General features: G+C 39.8%; 1 protein-coding gene across 13 annotated transcripts in view; it reads left to right on the forward strand.

Moving 5' to 3' along the window:
- ELAVL2 (ELAV like RNA binding protein 2) overlaps positions 1 to 24,154 on the forward strand; it is a 100,086-nt gene that overhangs the window by 50,687 nt on the left and 25,245 nt on the right. For all 13 annotated transcript variants that reach the window (XM_062604355.1, XM_062604357.1, XM_062604356.1 and 10 more), the window contains one exon: positions 17,648 to 17,751. In XM_062604355.1, the coding sequence (XP_062460339.1) occupies positions 17,648 to 17,751 (104 nt within the window). The remainder of the gene's footprint in view (positions 1 to 17,647; positions 17,752 to 24,154) is intronic.

A 24,154-nucleotide genomic window follows, 5' to 3' on the forward strand; every position in this document is an offset into this window, starting at 1 on the left:
TGGTATGCTGGAACTGAGAGCTGTTTGCCAGGCAGGTAAGATGGCATTAGTGTAGGAACACTAAGAAATCTGGTAGTATCTTCACTGGTGAGTGAAATAAAACACATAGGTGAACCATTTCTCAGCAGTGAAGAATGCCCAAAGCCCCATCCAACCTGGCCTTGAAAAAGAAATTCTAACCTATCTGTCAATATTAGCAGGTAGTATCAAGAGTTCCAGACCCTGCCCCACTGATGTGATCCACTAGGAAATTTTAAGACTCAAGAAGCCTGCTGTATACTGGGTCACCAATGCCATTTGTTGGAACTCAAAGGGATCAAGGATGGCTTCTGCCATCTTGGCCCAAATACTTGTCAGAGCGTCCTGTGGATTTGGACCAAATTACTTTCCACCCTACTGTTTAATATTCACTTTCCAGTCACATCTGCAACACTGGAGTACATTAAAGACTTCATTATAGCAGTGCTGCAGCTTCTTGAAGTTGTCTATGTACTTTAGGGTTGAGATGAGTTGAATTTGAGGGCCTCCTGGCCTGTGGAAGATTTGTTGGAGGGAAGGGAGGCACCGTGGAGTTTACTTACTGATTTTATGGGTGGAGTCTGAAGCCCCGTTTCTAAAAGGCTGTTCTATGGTTTTCAGTAATGTTTTTTTCCTGTGGTGTGGAATTTATGAAAGTAATTCCTTGCACTGTACTGTCAACAAAGTTTGTGTCACGTACCGATTTTTACTTAAGTTTAATTGTGAAATAGTTAGGGTAGAGACCTGAACTGCAGAAGGTTCCTGCTGGCCATACTCAAGTATGCAGTTCATGGGTACAACCTGCTGTTAAGGTAACAGTAGCAAATGAAGTTTACTTGCTCAGCTAACGGAAAAATACTGAAAGTGTTCTCAGCAAGACTTAAAGTAGCTGATTGTTGTTCCATCCTTCTACTGATGGTAGAGAAATTCAACCTTGATGCTAATGAAGATTTTAAAACATGCTGCGCAAGAGTCTCTTTATGTGAGAATCCTGTTGAGGAGAGCAGCATCTGAGATGCAGGGGCATGAATGTCACTTACCCTTGCTTCCTAACCAAAGAATCTGTCTGGAATGAGTCATTGTGCTCAGATATTCTGGGGTCTGTTAACACTTATATGCTTTTGACTGACGGAGACATATGTAAACACAAGGTACAAAGCTACCACATGAGCTAATTATACAGTAGGTGGGAGATCCTGTTCCCAGTGCATCATAACTGAATTGTTACTGGCTGCTCTAGATACCTGTAGTTTAAGGCTTTTGCGTATTTAAAAGGAGCAGATAACATTTTACTGTTAATACTAAGCATGTGTAATTATGAAGTAATTTTAGCTTAACTTTTAAATGTAAGGGAAGGTAAAATGGTATGAAGTCTAACTATCAAGCTGCCCTTGTTCAGGCACTTAAAAAGCACAGCCTTTCTACTAATGCAAGGCAGATGGATTTAGCAGCTGTCAACAGGCTACTTAAAAATGAAGATGTACCTTAGTAAGACTTAGTATGCATTTTCTAGACCTAATTTCCTGAAATGTAGGTAAAAATGGCATATAGGTAAATGACAATTACAGGTACAGGTAAAAACAGCAATGAATTTGGTATCCTTACAAAAAGGCATGAGTTCTTAATGCCCACTGTCTTAAGTGCAAATTCACTTGTACACAGGGAAAAGAAATGCTTGATTTTTATTTTTTTTTTCCTTTGTGGAATATTCTTCAGGATTTCAGGTCTTTGCTTCTGTCATTTACCCAGGAGTGCTTGCAGAGTTTTAGCTAAACAAACTGTGGAATTCAGCCTCACAATTTCAGAACATTTCTTAGTTTTCTTGTCTTCAGAGCTCCTGTAGTTTTCTCTGATTAGGATAATCATATGCTTGTAAAATCCTCCAGTTTTCTTTAAAAGCCTGTTGTTAACACCTGTAATAGTTCAGTAACACTGGTCATAATTCAGTGTGTGCAATGTATATGCATAGTCAATGCAATGCTAGGAGGGACTCTCTGATGTCAGTTCCTTGGTTGAGTACTCTCCTCTGGTGTAGAGTCTGAGCAAACACCTGGTGACAATGCTGTACTGTAATCTGCCCAAACAACTGAGGCTGTGGGATCATAAAATCGCACAAAGGTTTGGGTTGGAAAGGACCTTAAGATCATGCCGTGGGCAGGGATGCTTCACATTAGACCAGGTTGCTGAAAGCCTGATGCAGCCCAGCCTCAAACCCTCTCAGGGATGGGGCAGCCACAGATTCTCTGGGCAGCCTGTTCCAGTGCCTTACCACTCTCACAGTAAAGAACTTATTCCTTATATCTAATCTGAACTTCCACTGTTTAAGTTTGAACCTCTTACCTGTTGTCTTATCGCTGCAGTCCCTGATAAAGAGTCCCTCTCCAGCATCCTTGTAAGCCCCCTTCAGATACTGGAAGGTTACTGTGAGGTCTCCACACAGCCTTCTCTTCTGAAAAGCCCAATGTTCTTAGCCTTTGTATGGGATGTGCTCTAGCCCCTTTTACTTTCTGTGCAGCAGGTCTTTTCTTAGCAAAGTATGGGTGAAACACTGTTTTATTGATACCTCATGTTCTGTGATATGCTTGCTCTTTTATAGCAGTCTTATGGTAATCAAGGGAAAAAGGTACTGTGTGTCTTAAGCAGTGGAAAGTGTTGTGTGACTGGCTTCTTGCATCTAGAACACGTGAATTTATTAACCTGTGGTTTTCCTTATTTCTCTTGTACGAGTACACAGACTCCTAGCTCATGTTAGTGTGTGTCAAGAGCAGAGCTGATGGAAATGTCATGCCTTTGTTATTCTCAGCCCTTACAGTGTGCTTCATGTTTGCAGTCCTGTTTCTTAGTTTCCACTCTTACCCTTCACAAGTTCCTGCAAGGTTTTGAGTGCTGTCAGTGTGAGAGAGTAGAGTAGTTTGGCAGCTAAAGGAGGAGCTATCTGAAGCTCTTTTGTGGTGTGCTAAGTCTGTGAGAGGCAGGGGCTCTTGCTAGCTGCTGCTTAGTGATGTGCTGAGATAGGGAATGAGTTCTGGCAGTGTGACAGTTTATGATCTGGGCAGGGTTGTAGACAAAAGGTATTGCCTAAACTGTATTTTGCCAGTAGGATGCCTTGTGCAGAACTTGATTAGAAGATGAAATCAAGAATAAAAACTGAATGGGATTAGAAGTAAATTTATATTTTATTACATGGTCACTGTTTGATCTCTTCTCTGGAGCATCTTGCTTAAGACTTTTAAGCATAGATTTTTCTGGGGGTGGGTGTGAGGTGGAGGGTTGTTCTAAACATCAGCTTTTCAATGTTCAAGGTAGTCCTTGTTTGGTACTCTGCAGCTGTTACAGTGCAGTCTCTGATGTGGCCTAAGGACTCAGTGTGGTGCAGCGCAAAGTTAATAAAGTAGTTTTGAACTTTATGTGCTTGTTGGAAAAAATACAACAGCAGAGTACTGGAGTACTTAGCTGGTGGTTGGAGTACTGTCCTATTGTCTGGACTGCAGGAAAAATGGAGTTACATTTTCAAACAAGCCTTGTGTGGCTCCAGAGCACTATTAACACAGACTTGTCTTAAGTCTGTTACTATTGTATTCTGTAGTTACTATTCTTTGGTTCTACATATTGCTGTTTAATGTTACTGAGAAGGACGTAGCAGCATTTACTGTGGTTTTTCATAGTAAATGGCATAATTTATTGCACTTTGCATGTCTGGTCATGAGTCATGCAGACAGGTGGAGATGAAGGAACTCCCTCATCTTATGTTACTCAATATAGCATTTGATTGTCTTTGCACTTCCATTTGTTTTTCAGTCTCTTGCAGGCACAACACTGCTTTGACCTTTCAGAAGTTCATAGGATTTGTTTTCACAAATAAGATAGAAAAAAGTGTGCTTTGCTAAATCTGCATTCTGTTCTGGTGATTCAGTTAAGTTGCCTGGTTAGTTTTTAGTACTGACATTGTAGAAACAAGCTATTTTTAAAATGGTTAAACAGTTCATTTATCCATATATTAACCGGATCTCAATATACAGCATATGTGAGGACTTGATGTTTTAAAACTGGAACTCTTCATAAGGCTAAGCGTAAGGGACCTCTCAGTATAGTGAATCAGAACATCATTGAATTGCTCAGCAGATACTGTGCTTTTTGATGGGTATTAATGCAATATACATTTTCGTGCACTTTTCTACAGATAAATCAAAACTCACTCTTTGTCAGTCATTGCAGTAACTTATAAGAAGCCTGTAAATGTGTTGGATCTTATAAATTGGCAGTGGCTCTCTAGTGATGAGGGATGTCTTGTGTGCTTTTAGTAGAGGTAGTACTCTTGCAGAAGATAGTGCTTCCACCTTGAGTCCAGATGCTGCCTGTGTGGCTTGTCTTATCACTGCTTATTCTTTCATATGTTTTTGTAGGTATATATTGCTGTTATGTCCTAGTGATTCTAGGCCAGCTGTTTGAATAAATGTTACTTCTAGTGAAAACTACTGCATGCTAGGAGATGTTTGACTAAGCCAGAAGGAAACTTGTGATCTGTGTTCTTTGCTGTCTTCTGAGTTTCTGGAGCTATTGAAGATAAAATTTGCTTTTCTTCTCCTGGTCACTCTGGTACCTACTGTTTTATGTGGTTTAAGCCCCAGCTTTCAGCCCTTCTTGAAATGCATTTGAAGCCTAATGGTTACAAAGTCTTACATCTATAACAAGTTGCATTGGTTATTCCCACACACACCTTTGTATAGAATTTTGCTGTATTCCTACAAGAATTAGTTTGTGCAGAGTTCAGTTTCAAGTAATGATAGCTTTTCTCAGTGTATCCTTTTTCCCGTGTATTTACCAACTAAAGTGTGAAATGGCTTGCTTTCTACTGCTCAGTATTGCAGATTAGTAGCTGTTACTGTTTCCTAAATGCAGGAGTTAAAACTTGAAAGAACAATATTCCCCTTTGACATACTAGCAAGGACATATTTTTTCAGTTGACAGTAAACACTTATGCTAGGGGAAGGATTTATCTTCTAACAACAGTTTATCATTTTGTTACTGTTTTTCAGTCATTAGTAAAGACTGAGCTGAGGTTGGGGGGAGGGAGAAACCCCTGTAACGGAAAGCAACACTGCAACTTTACTTTTGCAGAATGTGTCTGAGGGGCACATTCAAATTTCTGATTATGCCATATTTCAGGATGTCTTTCAAAACTCTCAGATATGAAGTAGCAGATAAAGTCTGAAAGAAAAACAAAACAAAATCCCAATAATAATAGTATGTCTTAATGTCGACTTTGGAAAAAGCATTTTTGTTCAAGTGTCATGATAGTTTTTTACTTGAGTGCTCAAATTGCTGCAGGCTTCAAAATGCCCCAGCAGTAGAACAACATGCATTAGCTATCTGCTATTTATTTAAGGTGACTAGGTGGTACAATAGGGCAGATCGTTTAACACTGCTGGCTGTATTCTTGAAGAGGAATAAATCAATGGCAAAAGACTAAACTTCTCAGCTGCATAGAACATGTTACTACTAAAACTGTTAAAAAATTGAAGGGTAAAAAGGCAGCTGTTGTGGTTTAACCCCAGCTGGTAACTCAGCACCATGTAGCTGTTTGTTCACTCCTCCTTTCCCCCACCCTGCTCTGGGCAGGATGGGAAAGAGAATTGAAAGAATATAAACCCCATGGGTTGAGATAAGAGCAGTATGATAACTAAAGCATAATACAAAACCACTACTATTACCACTACTAATAATAATGATAAAGGAAATAACAAGGGGAGAGAATATAAAACTAAAAAGGAAAAGGGGAAAAAAAACTACAAACAAAACCAAAACAATAAACAGTAGTGATGCACAATGCCATTACTCACTACCTGGTGACTGATGCACAGCCCTACCTGAGCAGTGGTTTGCCCTTCTGGGTGACTCCCCCTGGTTTATATACTGGGCATGATGTGCTGTAGTATGGAATACCCCTGTGGCTGGTGTGAGTCTGGTGACCTGTCTCTTCTTCCTTCCAGCTTCTTGTGCCTCTCCTCACTAGCAGGGCATGAGAGACTAAAAAGTCCTTGATTCAGGGTAAGTACTACTGAGCAGCAACTAAAAAAAACTATGTGTTATCAGCATTGTTCTCAGACTAAAGCTGAAACACAGCACTGCACCAGCTACTGGGAAGGAGAAAAACAACTGTTACAGCTGAACCCAGGACAGCAGCTTTCAAAAAAGATAACTGATTTAGCAAATTTATGGTATACTTTCACCTTAGCATAGTAAGTAGCTTCTAGCTGTAATATGAAAAGCTAATCTGTAAGAAGGCATGCTCTCTAGGTCTGTCATTATTTCGAGCAGCTCATGGTTGTCACTAGTTACATTTGAACATGAGAGGCTGTAACAGGCAAAACTGTGTTCAACCTTCTGTCTTGTCCGTAAGTAAATGCCCTGTTACTTTTGCTTTTGCAAAAGTGTGCACCTTCCTACACAGTCCCTGCTTCCACCTGTGTTTTGCAGGGGGGCAAGATTTCATATTTAACCATGACAAGTGCAAGTTCCTACACCTGAGTCGAAGCATTCCCAGGCACAGCTACAGGTTGGGCAGAGAAGAGATTCAGAGCAGCCCTGTGGAGAAGGACTTGGGGGTGTTGGTCAATGAGAAAATGAGTGTGTGCTCACAGCCCAGAAAGCCAACCATATCCTGGGCTGCATCAAAAGGACCATGACCAGCCAGTCGAAGGAGGTGATTCTGCCCCTCTACTCTGCTCTCATGAGACCTCAGCTGGAGTATTGTGTGCAGTTCTGGTGTCCTCAACATAAAAAGGACATGGAACTGTTGGAACAAGTCCAGAGAAGGGCCATGAGGATGATCAGGGGACTGGAGTACTTCCTGTATGAAGACAAGCTGGGAAAGGTGGGGCTGTTCAACCTGGAGAAGAGAAGGCTGCGTGGAGACCTCATAGCAGCCTTCCAGTATCTGAAGGGGGCCTATAAGGATGCTGGGGAGGGACTCTTCATTAAGTGCTGCAGTGATAGGACAAGGGGCAACAGTTTAAAACTTAAATGGGGGAAGTTTAGGTTGGACATAAGAAGGAAGTTCTTTACTGTGAGGTTGGTGAGGCACTGGAATAGGTTGCCCAGGGAAGTTGTGAATGCTCCATCCCCGCTGGTGTTCAAGGCCAGGTTGGAAAGAGCCTTGGGTGACATGGTTTAGTGTGAGGTGTCCCTGCCCATGGCAGGGGTTTGGAACTAGATGATCTTAAGGTCCTTTCCAACCATAACTATTCTATGATTCTGTGGTGTATCTGTTAAGTCATCCTCAGTTTAATGTCTGTTCTAGCTTGCTGAACATCTCTGATCAGATTCATGTAGATCTTGGCATCCACAGTATCCTCTACCCTTGGCTTTCTCTGCTGTGGGAAAGAACCAGAGCTCCACCCCCATTTTTGTATTGACATCATCAAGCTTGTGTTGATGAAGCAGCAGATGACTGTTCCTCACATGTAAAAACCATGTGAGATATAAGTAAGAGAGTAGGACTGATTTAGTAAAAAGGTAGAGTTGAACCTGGCTGAGATAGTGTCATTTTTCTCTCCCTGAAAAAGTCAGATTTTTAGAATAGCTCATAGTTCTATTTGTGCCTGCTTAGTTATAGATATATTCTTGTGACTGTATGTTAGGATAAACTGTCAAGCACTTTGAACAGTGTTTGATCCTTTTCATTCAGTCTTCAACTTTCTGAGCAGTAGCTCTGGACCTGGGTCTGGGAGAAAGAGGCATCAAAGTATCAAATAGATCTAGTAGTGATCACAGCTTTACTAGATTGCTGCATTGAGCTTGCTGCCTCAATGGTGTATGAATGGTAAATGGAGCCCATCTACTGGAACTGTAAGCAAACTGCTGTTAAATTGGAGGTTGCTCTGTGGCTCATGCCTCATTTTGCTGAAGCTGCTTTTAAAATGCAGGTCAGGCTTTAATGCAAATGTTAAGGGACTATAACTTGAACAGTGATTTTATGTTGAAAGAAAATGGGAAGAAAGCAACACTGTTATTCTGTGCTTATTCCTTTAGCCCTTCTTGTTAGAGAGACAATAGCTATATAGGTAGTTAGGTACAGTTCTACAGTTAAATTATTTGCATCATGGGATGTGTGTTTCTAGCCGTATTCAGTGTCAAAATAATATTGTGGTAATCTTGGTGGCTTAAATAAAGCACAGTTGACAATGGTGATTTAATGAAGATGCAGTAAGTTCCTTGAAAAAGAACTGACACCAACTCCATGGGCTTGTTTCTCAGGAGGATCACCCAAGCATATTGCACAGTATTCCTATGTCTAGATCCAGACAGTCAAAAGGATTGTTTTACTCTGATACCTGAAACTGTATCAAACTTTTCATGCTCTGGAAGTTGGACTACAGGTCAGATGTGTTGTTGATCTTCTCCATGGCCACACTGGCTTGCCTTCAGGACACTAGGCTGTGACTGCCTGCAATGTTAGGTTGATCTTAACACTGTCTTTTACATGATGCCACTTCTGCTTTGGGGGGTGATGAGGGAATCCATCTCCACTCTGAAATTGTAGGAGACTATGTGAAATTACATGGGTGCCCGAGATGAATTCAAATAAAAGCTTTAGTATATAGGCTTGTAATATTGTCATGTATGTTTATTTTAACTGCATTTTTCCACCAGTGTGCAACTTAAGGATAATGAAAGAATAAAGTCTAACCTCAGCTTGCTGTGAAGTTGATTTGGTCCTGTTCACAAAGATGGGAAGCTGACTTGTTCTTACCATACTTTAGTAGACCTTAACAATTAAGCATACAGCTTTAAATAAAGTTATTCTTAGCTTACTGTAAATAGTTTAGACTCATCTTTAGATCAGGAACTGGCTGACAGATATTCAAGGAGCAAAGCACTGAAGACAACTTATGTAGCTGAAATTAAACTATAAAAAATAAGGTACTCAGTCTGCTAGATTTCATGCTACTTCTCCCTGCAGATTACAGACATTAAGTTTCAGCCACTAGACTTTATTACTTAACCTGAGAAGTATGTTCTTCACTGTCATATATTGATGCAAATGGTGTAACTTTTTTGGAAGATAAGCATTTTTAGAACTTGTGTGGTACTGTAGGTCTTGCTGGCTATATTCCTTTATTATTTTGCAGTAAAATCTCTTTGCAGAAGTTGAAATAGCCTGAAATGTCACTATATGGAAATGTCACTGTAAGTGATATCAATGACTGTATTGTAGAAAATACTGCCTTTTTTTTTTTTAAATGCCTGCTTATCTTCACAGTTTTTGATTGCTCTTTGTGGAATGTGTGAATGCATTATTTGCTATTGAGACTTTTAGTTTTCCAAAGAATATCTAGTGCATGCTTATGGTAAATTTTTGTACTAGACCATGAAACTAGCTTTATAGCTTAGTGATACAAATTAGTTTTCAGATGTCTTATTAACCAAATGCAAGTATTCTTCTGGGGTGTTTTGCTTTTTATTTAACCTGCCTATCAGGATGATAATTTGAAACTGAATGATAGGTTTGGGTTCTTTTTTGTCTAAGAATTAGCACTGATAGCACTCAGTGGGGCTACTTCTCTTACATTACTGTTGCCTGTTAAGGAGGTAAGTGGAGAAAGAAAGAGGTGGAGCTTACAAACCTAGCCCTACTTGCTCCTTAATGAGCTAGTTTCATAGAAGTAATTCAGTCTTACCTTATAAAAAGTTGAGTACGTACTGAAAAGATTGAGACCTCAGCTGCCTGTAATACTTATTTGGCACTTCTCTCTGCACCACCCCCCCCACCCCCCCCCAGAAAAAAAGTGAATGCCCGAAATTGCCGACCGACCACATGGAAAGGAATCGGGCCTTACAAGAATGTTTAAGAATTCGAGACAAGATGCTGGATTAGCTGAGTACTCTGGTAGTTTAATCAAGAATCGCTTTGAAAAGTTGCTTGCTCAGCTCTTGTATTGGGTATTCCATAGCTCTGAGGAAAACAGCAGCCAAGGACTCCCTCGTGTGGTGGGTGTGCCAAGCTTTCACAAGCATCTTGCTGCATTGTTCATAGGCCAGTATTGTGGTTCACAGCACTAGGGTGAGCATGTGGAAATAATGAAATGAGTTATCCTCAGGAAGAAACACAGCAAGTAGAACCTCGTCTGAATTTGCTGCTGCTTCAGCACGGCTCGGTTATTCAGCAGTAATATCATTGTATACTCATGGAGTAGCACTGAAAAAATACTAGCTGTGTGCTCAAACAAAAATAGTTATACAGTATTGGCTCTGGATTTTGTGAAGATGGACATTTCACAGTCATGTATGTAGAAAAATTTCCTTCAGTATTAGCAATTAGAGAGAAGAATCATGAGGATACAGATTCATGAGACAACTGACTTCAAGACTTCAAGAGCACAAGATAAGTGGACTTGATACTGGCCAGAAATTTCTGGGGTTAGGTTTAATGTTCCTACCCAAAAACCATGTAGAAAAGCCCTTATAAGTTACCAAGATACTTTAATCATCATGAAATATAACTAATGTACTAATCAGATACATTGTTTTCTGTGTAACATCATGATTAGAAAGTATGTTCTTTCAGGAGTGGCGAAATGCAGCACTTCAGGTCACTGCATTTATAACCTCACAGGGACTTTTCTGTGTGATATAGTTCTCACAGTATTTCTGAAGTAGCTTTTTAGAGGGCTTACTTAACATCTGTTAAGTTACAGTTTGTACTGGTCTACCTTTCAAGCCTTTCTTTTAAGCCATAACAGATCGTAAATGACGTTTGGACAGTTTTGGGTGAGCTCCTGTTAACAGGATTGCACAGTTCAGGTGACTGAACTTTGTTATAATCGTAAAATAGTTTGGATTGGAAGGGACCTTAAAAGATCATTTTCCAGTGACATCTTCTACTAGATCAGATTGCTCAAAGTATCATCCAACCTGGCCTTGAACACTTCCAGGGATGGGGCAGCCGCAGCTTCTCTGGGCAACCTGTGCCATTGTCTTACCACTCTCACAGTAAAGAACTTCCTGATGCCTAATCTAAATCTACCGTCTTTCGACTTAAAGCCATTCCCCTTGGTACTATCAATACATGTCCTGGTAAAATGTCCCTCTTCAGTTTTCTTGTAGACCCACTTTAGGCACTGGATGGCTTCAAGAAGGTCTCCCCTGAACCTTCTTTCCCCCAGGCTGAACTAGCCCAACTCTCTCAGCCTTTCTCCGTAGCAGAGGTGCTCAAGCCCTCAGATCATTTTCATGGGCTCCTCTAGACTTGTTCCAACAGCTTCATGTCTCTCTTGTGTTGGGGGCCCCAGAGCTGGATGCAGCTTTCCAGGTTGGGGTCTCGCAAGAACAGAATAGAGGTGGGGAGAATCGCTTCCCTCAACCTGCTGGTCATGGTCCTGTTGGTGCAGCATATTGTTGGTTTTGAGACGCACATTGACTGTGAGCACGCATCGACAGGTGATGTTAAGCTTCTTATATATCAACACCCACGTGTCTTTCTCTTCGGGGCTGCTTCTGATCCATTAATCACCCAGCCTATATTTGTGCTTGGGATTGCCCTGACAAGGGCTGCTTACATCCTTGCTGTGTTGTCCCTCCAAGAAGCAGTAGGATGGTTGAAGGACAAGAGCTTGTGAACATGAGGGTGCTCATGTCTGTCTGTTGAGGGCTTCATCAGCTGCCATTTGCACTTGTCTGAAATAGTATTTATTCTTGATTCTTCAATGCCTACAGATTTAAGGGAATATTTCTTCTGAAACTTTGGTAGCTCATAGATTGAAAATATAACAGCCATTTCACAGCAGTTCTACACTTCAGTGTCTGTTATAAAATAGACTAGCATCCTTTGGCCACTGCAGAAGTGAGCAGCTACACAAAGATACTCATGTGTATCACCCTGTTTAAAGTTTTCTCTTGTTACATGGTATAGTCCCGCTTATTTGCTTACTTCCAAGTGTTTTCCAGATCTATGGTTATAATAGTCAAAGGGAGAGGTTCTTTTTAACTTGGCATTCAAGGAAACTGTCTGATCTGAAGGCTCTTGTCCTTTCATTCCTTTTTGGAAGTGCAGCATGGAGGAATATAGCTGTTATTTGGCAGGTATATTAAAGCTTTAATAACCTGTGGCTGTTCTAGCTGCTTCCAAAGAGAGAAAGGAAGAAAGCAAATGTTGGTGAGTATGCTTTTTTTTTCTTGCAAGAAAAGTTGCTGGCCATCCTACTTTCCAGGGATGTTGAGAGAAGAGATTGTAAAACATCTTAATTGTTGACCTGGTGTGGTTGGGCTAAATGGCCTGGTTCAGCTGTTGATGTAACTTCTGTGTATCGTAGAATCTCGGTGCAGGTTTGGTGGAAAGAAGAAAGCAGCCTTGGTGGGGGTAGATGATGTAGTTTGTTAATGTCTTTCAGTTTTTCTTGCATTCCAGTGTAGCTTAATTATTGCTTGGAAGTAAGTTACGGATTTCCTAGAGAAACAGGAAGCTTAGACATGATAAAAATTATTTGGTAAGAACAAGCTACTAAGAGATGGCAATTATCTAGGAAGTGTAAAATCTGTGTTATGTTATTCTGCACTTGTCTTTAACAGGTGCTGCCCTCAGTCCAGTTGAGGCACAGATCGATGCCATGGACATGTAATAGCTGCTAACAGTCCATCCCTGAAAATTGTCAGCCAGTAGACAGACAATAGCAAGGAGACCCCACCAGCTTTTCAAAGCAAATGCTTTATTTGAATCTAGTTGAAAGATTGAGCCTCACGTTATAATCAGGATATATGATCTCTGAATTGCTTACAGAGAGGCATGTGTACAGCTGAGAATGGCAGCAGAGACTGCAAGAAGCAAGTGAAGTTCCCCATTCAAATGGGGGAGATGAAGTCCACTTTGACACTAAATACAGTTCCAGTGAAACCTTTAGACTACAACATCCAGTAGGAAGACAGGTGACATCTTGCATTACACTCTGACTTGATAATGTCTTAATGTCCTTTCTGGAGCAATCTGTAGTCTTATGTGGCAGGTCTCACTAGCTAGTCTCCCATCACTGAACTGGGGGATGCCTCAGGACACCTAGTTAAGTTGCTTGATTTTTTTTTTTTTTTTAATGATTTCTTCACTTGTGACACATCTGCTGTTGTCCAACCTAAGTCTTCATCATGATTTTCGCTTCTAAAACCCAGTACTTGCAGCAGGACTGCTATAATCTGTCTACTTCCAGATGTTGAAGCGGTTGCTGGAAATAAGCGAGTAGTCCTTTCACTTAAGTAGAGTTCTAAAGTCTGATTATTCCTATTCAGAAAGTTGAATGTTCTTGTTGCCAGAAGAATGACAATGTTGTTGTTTTACTAATTCTATTAAAGGGCTTTTTTTCTGCTTTAAGGCATGTCGCTGCTACTTCAAAGCATTAAGAATGGCATTAACAAACTTTGCTCCTAACCGTTGCTACTTTGTATGACCACTTCCTGTGGATAGAACCCATTTGGGACTTTGTATGAATATTATATAGCAGTGGATTTTCTTCAGGCTTTTACAGTTGTGCACAGTATTTTAAATAGGCTTTGTTTATAGTAAACTTGTGAAACAGCAGTGTAGAACTAGTTTGTTATTCTTGTTCTGGTAACTATTGTTAGAGCCTGTGCATTAGAATTAAATTGTTTGAAATTACTGTTTGCCCCACTCTTCTCATAGTCCATTCTATACGTTAACCAAAATGCTGACAGGTAAGTTGGCATTATGTGATTAATGTGTCATTGTATATGGTGGTCGAGTGATATTTATGAAGTGCATAAACTTGAAATGTAAATGTAAATTTCACCTATTAAAGTGAGTAGCATAGTGCTTTTCAGTTTTTCTCATAGCAAACATACTTAGAGGTTGAACATTTGGTAGTGACCCACCTGATAGATAAAGCATGCCTAGATTCAGAGATGCCTGACAAAGGATTTTCTGCCACTTATGCTTGAATTTGACTTTGTTGCAAGTGTTGGTTATGTAAAATACAAACTGTAGTTTATGAACTTTCAAATCCTTTCAAAAACTTTAAGTCCTTTGCTGCCTTACCAGGCTTGTGAGATGCAGTTCTGTGTGTCTTTTTTTTTGTTGTTTTTTTTGTTTGTTTTGATTTTGTTGTTTTGGTTTTTCTTTCAGTTTTGTTGAAGCAGAATTGATGTCAAACTGTTTTTTCTCATTCATTCAGATCAATTTGTCAGTTTGGCTTGTCTACTTCAGATTTCTTTTTACCAGTCATTTAGTTGTTCTTTTATTCTACACCACATTGTCTAATATTCCAACTATAAAATCTGGTAGAAAGTGCAGAAAAGGCCTAAAACAGTGTTGTGACATAGCCACAAGAACTATTGAGGAGAAGCTGCAAAACTGATATATTGAGCATGTCACTTCAGACGTATTGCTCACTTCTGTAAATAAGCAGAGTATTCCCTGTGAAGGTGGCAAATGCTTTTTTTTTTCTTATTGGCATGAGTAATAACTTGCAAAAAAAAAGAATTTGTAGTCATTCCTTTCTTTAGGACTGTTTATAGGTCTGAATTATGGAATAAATAGCTGATGTGCACAGATAGTCTCTTGTTTGTGTTGAGGTTGAGTAGGACATAATTTTTGAAGATCTAGGACAGGCTAAACTGAATATTCATAATACCAAAACATGCAATATTTGAGCACCAGGAGAGCTAACCTGGAGAGCTGTGAGAGTTTTTTCAGACTGTAGTGTCATTAAGCACCAACTGAAAAAAACAGAGATGAGGTAAGAACCATATGGAGCCATAAATAATACTCATTTAAATGTGAAGTTTAACTTGTAGACAGGTACAGGTTTATCTTCTTCCATCACCTTATCAAGGACTCAGACATGATAATGCTTTGTTACTAGACTTGGAAAAAAGTATGTGCTCTGTGTGAGATTACTGTCTTGACTAATAGAGTTTTGTGTAGAAGAGGCAGACATGCTGAAGTCCAGAGCTGTTTCTTGTTAGTGTTCAGTTTAAACCTTGCTTCAGGCACTACAAATTAGCCATCACAGTTACTAAATTAAGTTCCTCCTTTTTAGGTATTGCAAATACTGGCTAAATTGGTTTACGTGCATCTAACTTATCCTTTGTCTTGAAAGCAGAAAGTTTGGACATTGAGGAAGGGGAGGAAGGCTGCACAGAAGGAGAACTTAACACTGGTCAGGTGTCTGTACTTGAGTAAAATTTGTGTGCTGTTGCTCTGCTGCTCTTTCTCCATCTGAAATCCACAGTCAGGTTCTCTTTGGTTTCTACAGCTACAGTGGTACTAGCATAAGTTTTGACTGAAGTCCTGTACATCAGGAAAACACTTGGGAAAAACTGAGCTTCCAGGTTTTTGTAACCCAGTTGGCACTTCCCCACCAGTTGAGAAATACCACCAGCTGTCAGATGTACTTTGCAATAACTGGAGTTTCTGATGGGTTATTTGAAATAGCTGCTTCTACCTCATTTTGTGAAATGCTTGTCTGGGTTTTCTAAAACTCTGCCATCTGCATATGAGCTGGCAAACCTCTTAAACAAGAATCTTCCCTTAACACAAGCTGGAATACTGAAGAGCAGTCCCTTGAGCATCTCTTTCCAGAAATCAGGTTCAACTCCCAATTACTTATATTTCTTACTGGGAGCCAAAATTCATCTTTCTTAGGAGCTTCTGTGAAGAGATTTTTGACTCTGAATTTTTGATAACGTATTACTGAATCACTAATCTTTAGGCAGACTGTCAGTCTTTGGAAAGTTCTGCCATAACCATTGCAAATATAAGGCCTTTGGAATGTCAGATCTGAACACCTTTGAATTTCGGATGGTAGTCCAAATGAAACAAAGCAAATCATTCACAAAACACTGAGAGCAGAAGGGACTTACAGAGATGATCTAGTCAACTCCTCTTCCTCAAGCAGGTTTTCCTTGAGCAGGTTGCCCAGGACCACATCCAGTCAGAATCCAGGAGCAGAGACTTTACAAACTCCATGGGTGGCCTGCCTTAGTGTTCCACCAGCTTACAGTGAAAGCTTTTTTTTTTTTTAATTTCAAAATTGCAGAATAAACCTATAGAAACCAGTTCAAGCTTGTCCTGAACAAATTACTGGATTTTGTGCAACTTCATAGCCTAGGCTGCTATTATTAATCAGCTTTAAAAACTAGAATGTCTCATGAAGAACCTGCCATGAACGGTGTCCTTCGTAGTAGCTGGTATGTTTTTTGCGTGTAGTGTTCTGAGTGCTTTCAATGTACAAAACAGACAGTGTGAACAGAGGGTAGTAGAAATTATCTCTGCACATCTTTTTCTGTTCACTCTGGAATTTGTGGGTAGTGTATTTGAAACATCTTAAATGAATAGTTTTCTTTTTGAGATTTTGATATTTTTTTAAGGTTGTGGTTTAAATAGATTCATTCGTAGGAGATTACTGATGCCCCAGATCAGCATTTCTGTGTTCGGAGGTAAGACTAAAAGCCGTGCACAAAAAGACACTCCTTTATCTTGCTCCTTTTTGGAGACACTGCTGGAAGAGTTTCTGCAGACAGTGGGAGTGATGGAGATAAACAGGTACAGAAATTACTGTACTGTAATCAAACTAATAAGGAAAAAGGCACTTCTAAAATAAGGAACTTAGCTATATCTAGCTAGAGCTGTAAAAGGATACAGAAATGCTTTTGCATATTTCCATATTGTTTGTTATAGAAACACAAAATTGCTGAGGTCAGAGGCACTTCTGAGATCATGTAGACCAAATCTGCTCAGAGTAGGGTGGTTTAGAGCATGTTGCTCAGAACTTCCTCCATGGGTGGATGGTTTCATTAATAGCTTCCAAATATCGACATGTTTTTTGCTTCATCTAGCCAATTCATTTGTGTTCATGTGTCGTCTTTTGAGGAGGAGTTTGGGGGATAGCTTTGGAGGCTGTGGTGGCGGTGTCCTCTTGTGGTTGTACAAAGTTATGAGTGTCAGTAGTGATGGGCTTTTTACTAAACAATTAAAAATGTTTTGTTTGTCTGTCGTCTGAATTACCAATACTAAAAGAATCTGAAAAGGTTTCATCTTCGGATGATATTTTGCTCATGACCAGCTACTTGTACCAGTTGTTTTGAATATAGGAACACAATGAGTAATTTCTCATTGCTGAGAGGATCTGTTTAGTTTGTGAATAACATCTGAAGAAATTCAGCTTCAAATTTTGCTGAAATTATGTTACTATGGTGTATTTGAAGCGCACTTGGTTTTAAGCACTGGTCCAGAATTTTGCCGTTACACTATGTTCAATTAAAGTTCCAAATTAAGTAGTGGATTTTTGATGCTATCTTACCCTTGAAGCTCCTGAACTGCCTCTTAACAGATCACAATAAACTCCTGAACTTTCTTTGCATAGCAATTTTTAAGTCTTTCATTAAACTGCCTTAGCCATTTCTGTGTTGAACATAGGGTGGTCCATGGTAACAAAGGAAGCTAGTTAAAAAATCACTAACCTTGCTGGAAAAATTCAGTGTTGTGAGCCTTTGACACTCTATCTGGGGCAGATGCTGTCTTTAATATAAACAATATATGGTGAGTGTGTCTGTATGTGTGTTAAACACTGTTATTTGTTTCATAGCATTTGCAGTACTAATGATCATTTTTCTTCTCTTTAATCAGGACAGAGCTTGGGTTATGGTTTTGTGAACTACGTGGAACCGAAGGATGCAGAAAAAGCTATCAATACTCTGAATGGATTGAGACTTCAAACTAAAACCATAAAAGTACGTAGTGTTAACTATGATTTAAGGAAACTGAAATGCTTTGACTTATTGTTGATAAGATACATAATTTGTTTTTCCATTCCAAGTGTGACTTAATCATTCTGCTAATGTCAGTGAAATAGACTGAGATGTTATGTAGCAGATGGTTAGTCCTTTGTAGTCTATTTAGGTTTAGTTAGATTATGATTTGTAGAAAATGTCTTTTAATGCAGTTAACATTTTAGGTGTGAGCTTGGAATTGTTTTAACTGAGGAATTGTGTTGTATTGGTCAGTTACAGAAATACAATGTTGTATATAGTCTGAAAACTGCACTATGTGCTTTCTGCTTTAATAATTGTATAACTTAATAATAATTCATTTTCTAGGTTGCTAGTGTCTTTTTTTTTTCTCTTACAAATCCTTAAAATGAAATGCTAAAACAAGTCCTTTAGTAATATAAATTATTGGACTTCTAGGGCTCATGTTTGGGACCCCTGTTTTTTTGTTTTGTTTTTTTTTTTTTGTAGCTGCTGCACTTCTTGCTTACTGAATTCAGTTTCTAGAATTTCTAAAAGCAGACATCTTGAGTTACTTGTTCTCATCTACTGTCCTGATCCATTATCAAAAGAGTGAGGATAATCACTTGAGCAATTGTTTGAGCTCTGAAAGCTTGAGAAAGAGGAGATGAGATGAAATAAAATGTATCAGGTGATGCAGAGTTTTGAACATGTACAGCAGATGTATGTGCCTGAAGGCCATCAATATTCAACCAAACTATCTTTTGTCATTAAATATCAGGGTTTGCTAGCTGATTGCTTGGATTGTGGCTGCCCTCCAACTAGGATCATGTTTGAGCCATAAGATAAAGCTCACCTCTAAAAAGGTTTAAACTTAAAAAGCAGTGTAGAGCCACTTAAAAATGACTGAGACAAAAATAAGACAGCAGTAGTAGTTATGGTAGAGTGCCCTACCAGTTTGGGATTCATGAGTTTTAATGAAGTGGATTACATTATTTGAAACTCAAATACTGCTGTTGAGCAAATGATGAGTCATGACTGACAATAACAGTGAATGAAATACATGGATAAATGCCTTGCTGCAGAAAGCTCCCTCTGTGCTTTTGGCAGACTTCTTGCCCCCAGGCAGTCTCTCCCATTTTCTGCTCTGGGGGAAAATTGAGGAAAACCATTTCATATTCCAGATTCTTTGAATTTGTCTTTTGGGTGGTGGTGAGAGAGGGAATGGGTTTGTGTTGCAGTAGTATTGCAAGTGCATGGTATCTTTGCATTTAGTGTCTTGATTTGGACAAATGAAAAAAGTATCTGTCCAGAGCAGAAATTTGGAAGTTTTAGTAACTATATATAGCCAAGTAAAAATGGATGTTATAGAGAATCAAAATCAAGCCAGGTCTCCCAAACAGAAATGATCTGTAAGCGGGTTTCCAGTGACTGACTTTGTTGCTGGTATATGAATTCTTAATCCTTGTTCACTTTGCTAAATAATTAATACAGTGACTGCATTTCTGCAACTAAAAATCACTTGTAAAGAAAATTTAAAAAAAAGTCGGGGGTGGGGGAGAAGTGAAAATAGAGTATATAGATGTGGGTGGTGATAATGATGCTCTTCCTTTCCTGCCTTCCCAGGACATGAAAATAGAATTGTAGGTTGTGAACACCACCAGAGAACCTTGTAATGAGATTAAAGTTTGTGTAATTTTTCAGGGTTTTGTGCCTGAAATGTCCTTAGCTAAAGAAAATCCGGAATATTTCAGTTGTCACAAGCTAAAATGAGGACCTCTTCAACAAAATAAAGGCTTTGTTTAGTTAAAAAACATATAAAGGGAAATATTATATATATAAAATATATTTTTTATATATATAAAACAAAATATATAAAGGGAAATATAACCCCCGTTTTCAAGAAGGGGAAAATGGGTGACCCAGGGAATTACAGACCAGTCAATCTCACCTCTGTGCCTGGCAAAATCTTGGAGTAGATTCTCCTGGAAGGCATGCTAAGGCACATGAAAAACAACAGGGTGCTTGGTGACAGCCAGCATGGCTTCACTAAGGGGAAATCCTGCCTGACCAATTTGATGGCCTTCTATAATGGGGCTACAGAACAGATGGACAGGGGTAGAGCAGTTGATGTCATAATCCTGGACTTGTGTAAAGTGTTCGACACTGTCCCACACGACATCCTTGTCTCTAAATTGGAGAGACATCAATTTGATGGATGGACCACTCGGTGGATAAAGAACTGTCTGGATGGCCGCACGCAAAGAGTTGTGGTCAATGGCTCAATGTCCAGCTGGAGACCAGTAACGAGTGGTGTTCCTCAGGGATCGGTGTTGGGACCAGTCTTGTTCAACATCTTTGTCGGTGACATGGACAGTGGGATTGAGTGCACCCTCAGCAAGTTTGCCAATGACACCAAGCTGTGTGGTTTGGTTTATACGCTGGAGGGAAGGAATGCCATCCAGAGGGACCTTGAAACACTTGTGAGGTGGGCTGATGCCAGCCTCATGAAGTTTAACCATGCCAAGTGCAAGGTCCTACACCTGGGTCGGAGCAATCCCAGGCACAACTACAGGTTGGGCAAAGAAGAGATTCAGAGCAGCCCTGTGGAGAATGACTTGGGGGTGTTGGTTGATGAGAAAATGAACATGAGCTGGTTTCAGTGTGCACTTGCAGCCCAGAAAGCCAACCATATCCTGGGCTGCATCAAAAGGAGCGTGACCAGCAGGTCGAAGGAGGTGATCCTGCCCCTCTACTCGGCTCTCGTGAGACCTCAGCTGGAGTATTGTGTGCAGTTCTGGTGTTCTCAACATAAAAAGGACATGGAACTGTTGGAACAAGTCCAGTGAAGGGCCACGAGGATGATCAGGGGACTGGAGCACCTCCTGTATGAAGATAGGCTGAGAAAGTTGGGTCTGTTCAGCCTGGAGAAGAGAAGGCTGCGTGGAGACCTCATAGCAGCCTTCCAGTATCTGAAGGGGGCCTATAGGGATGCTAGGGAGGGACTCTTCATTAGGGACTGTAGTGACAGGACTAGGGGTAACAGGTTCAAACTTAAACAGGGGAAGTTTAGATTGGATATAAGAAGGAAATTCTTTCCTGTTAGTGTGGTGAGGCACTGGAATAGGTTGCCCAAGGGAGGTTGTGAATGCTCCATCCCTGGCGGTGTTCAAGAACAGATTGGTCGAAGCCTTGGGTGAGATAGTTCAGTGTGAGGTGTCCCTGCCCATGGCAGGGGGGTTGGAACTAGATGATCTTAAGGTCCTTTCCAACCCTAACTATTCTATGATCTGTAAGTATTGCTTGTTCATGTTGCAGGTAAATCTCGGTGTCTAGCTACCTACATTCACCACAGTTAACTCCAGCAGAAGCTTTCAGTGTTAGTGTACGTGATTTGAGGGGCAGAGCTGCTTTACTCTTTTACTCTTCCTTTTTGGGGAAAAGTTGGGTTTCAGGTTGAGTTTTCATAACTTTTTAAAGAGGCTGATTTTACTTCCACACTGCAGGAGGGGCAGAGACTAGGTGCATTCCTAATGTTTTGAGACTGAGGCATTCATTGTACATTGTGCAGTTGCTTCTGCTGTTAAAAGGAGGAAGATGTCTGTGTGGCAGTGACTTGAAAGGCAACTAGCCAAGAGTGTGTCTTCTTCATTACTTGAATCAACAGAAATCCTGAGCCTACTGTGAGGCACTTATAATTTGCATATTTCTCAGGTGAGCTAAGGGCAATACTGAGTAGAGTTAAAGTTGATGGCTGAGGCCTTCACAGGCTCTGGGGGAAACATCTGGGTGAAAGAAGTCACCAGATCTCAGTACCAGGACCTTTGCAGAAACTACTTACCGTTTATACACCACAGTGTTCCTACTTCTTTGGAGATGATACTTTAAGTTTGATAGACTCTGAATCTAATCCATAGATCTACTTCTAACTTTAAAAAATAGGTGTCATTGAGATTTTTATATATCCCTTCATATGAAAAGTGGTGGAATACTTGCAATGTTAGTGGGTATTTTGATTTCAGAAGATGTTTGTTCTCGCTGTACATTTTGGAGGCTCCTGTAGAAATGCTTGTTTCCCATTAGTGTATAACACTGGAAAGAACTTTTGGTTAGGTGGTGGACCCTTATATTGTGGGTGACTTGAGAGCATTCCCACATGGAGGGAGTTGTCCTCGTCCTGATGTGTGTGACAGTCTATACTGGGGTCACACCATACCTCTGATCTCTTGTTTCTGTACTAGCTTGTTAGTCATTGAATATATATTCTTCCTGTGCAAAGCAGTATACCCACACATAGAATAAGGTGCCCTCTGCGGCACAATTTATGTTTTTTTTTTCAGTGTAAACAGCCGTATTTATGTTGCAAGCAGCCTGTGAAGTTTGGGCTTAATTATTCAACCTAAATGTGAAAACAAGTTGTACCTTAGAGAAGGTAAATGTTTGTCTTCTCTTTTGGAAGAAACTTTTGCTGAGAAGCACTTTGGCTCTCTTGTATTTAAAAGCCAGTGAAAATTTCTGTCTAGAGTGATTAGTTTGCTTAGCCGCTTGCTTGCCCATGACTTTTCAAGTTGTCCTTGAAAGATCAGTTCTTACCCAATAGAGAAATCTGATAGAAGCAAACAGCATATAAGAGCCACTTACTTGCACATAGTGACAAGAAAATTCAGTGCATTGTTTTTGTTGGCCTCGCTTCTGCTTTGAAGAGCAGAAATCCTCAGTGGCTGCCCTACCCTTGCTCTAGGGAAAACTTACAGTAAGTTCACCTGTATCTTTTTAAGATTATCTGAATAGGAGCATTTTCACTGTGACTACTACAGTCACGGAGCACTTTGCTGCAAAATTCAATATCACTAAAAGGTGAAAGAGTGGTTTTGGATTACCTTCAGAATGAGGGACTGAGAATTACATGAGCCATATGCAACTCATTCACCAATTTTTCCCCTTGGCAAAGTAAAAAAATAAGGCTAAGATAACTTCTTACTATAGCATTACCTATTGCATTTTTAAGTATCAGTTTGATTTGTCTAAGTAGAGCAATGGATTCCACAGACTTTTAGTCTACAGGTCATCTTCTGGGCACCTATTTAAAGAACATATACCAGCAGTTAGCTGAATAACAACTGTATGCCAGAGGGTGTAAGAGGAAAAAATAATCCACTTACTGTGGTGAACAGAATGATAGTACAAAACAGAGAAAGATACGCAATAATACTGTGAAACAGGTATTTTATGATTATGAATTGACATCTTTTGCATTCTGAACTTACAATCTCTGCCAAATATTTCAAATTGCCATAGATAGGGGCAAAATATTCCCAGTGCCTTAATCAGTTTTGAAAATGTGACTCAAATTCATTGGTTAATTGGAAGACTGTATTCTATTTTATATAATTAAGGCACATCATATTAGTGTTTGTATTAACATCTTATATAATTAAAGTAAAACTGCTTTGGGTAATTAGCCAAATTCCCTCATATTCTGCAGTGTGCAGAAGACATCTCAAACCTTTGATTTCATGTGCTTCAGAAGATGTGAGTGAATGCAAGAAAGGTCACTCAGAAGTACAACCAGCAACACACAGATTCCACAAAATTCAGAAACAACATATTGTGGGTACCCCCAAACTCTGTTTTCATACCAACTTCTACTTAGTGGCCATATTCGAACTTCACAGATAAGTTTTGAGTCCTGTACATGAGTTAATTTCCAGAAACTTGCATACAAAGCTCTCATTTTGGCTTCACTTGAAACTCATGAATTCTGTAATTCAGCATGAGTAAAGCAAATGTGTGCACAGACTATGTAATTTGCTGATTGCTCTTCCCGTTTCCTTTTTTCTCTCCTTTTAGCTAACTCTGACCCAGCCTGTTTGTCCTCCCTTTTGTCTTTTCAGAATTGTACTTACAAGCCACACTAAAAATCAACAATACCATCGCCATCTTCTTCCTTGTGTCATTTTAATTTCAGTTCTTAGGTAGAAGTCCCTTTTTCAACACCCATGCTTTACTTAAGATGTAATCAGAAGCTTGAGGCATCTTTTCCCACTTAATTCTGAAGCATCTGGTGTTGGCCACTACTAGGCTTCTGTATGTCAGTGTCTGCAAAATTAAAACAAGACTAAGGTAAACCTTGACAAAGCAAAATGCCAAAAATGAATTCCAGAATCCATGACAGATCTGTGTCCACTTAGCAGAGGCATCCTCATCTCCTTATGAACCCTTGCCTCTATTACAATAAGAAATTAAATCAAAGGCAACAAGTAATAGTAGTGCATAGATGACAGAGCAGCCTGCTATTGGAAGCACTTTTTGCCTCCTTTTCATTCTGTCACGTTAATTTGTGCAAGCAGTAGGAGGAAAAGTGTAAAAACAGCATCCACAACATCTTATGCAAATGTTTCTAGTT

Source organism: Pezoporus occidentalis, unplaced genomic scaffold, assembly GCF_034315485.1.
Source record: "Pezoporus occidentalis ecotype Australia unplaced genomic scaffold, CSIRO_AGI_Poc_V1 ctg86, whole genome shotgun sequence".
Classification (NCBI taxonomy): Eukaryota; Metazoa; Chordata; class Aves; order Psittaciformes; family Psittacidae; genus Pezoporus; species Pezoporus occidentalis.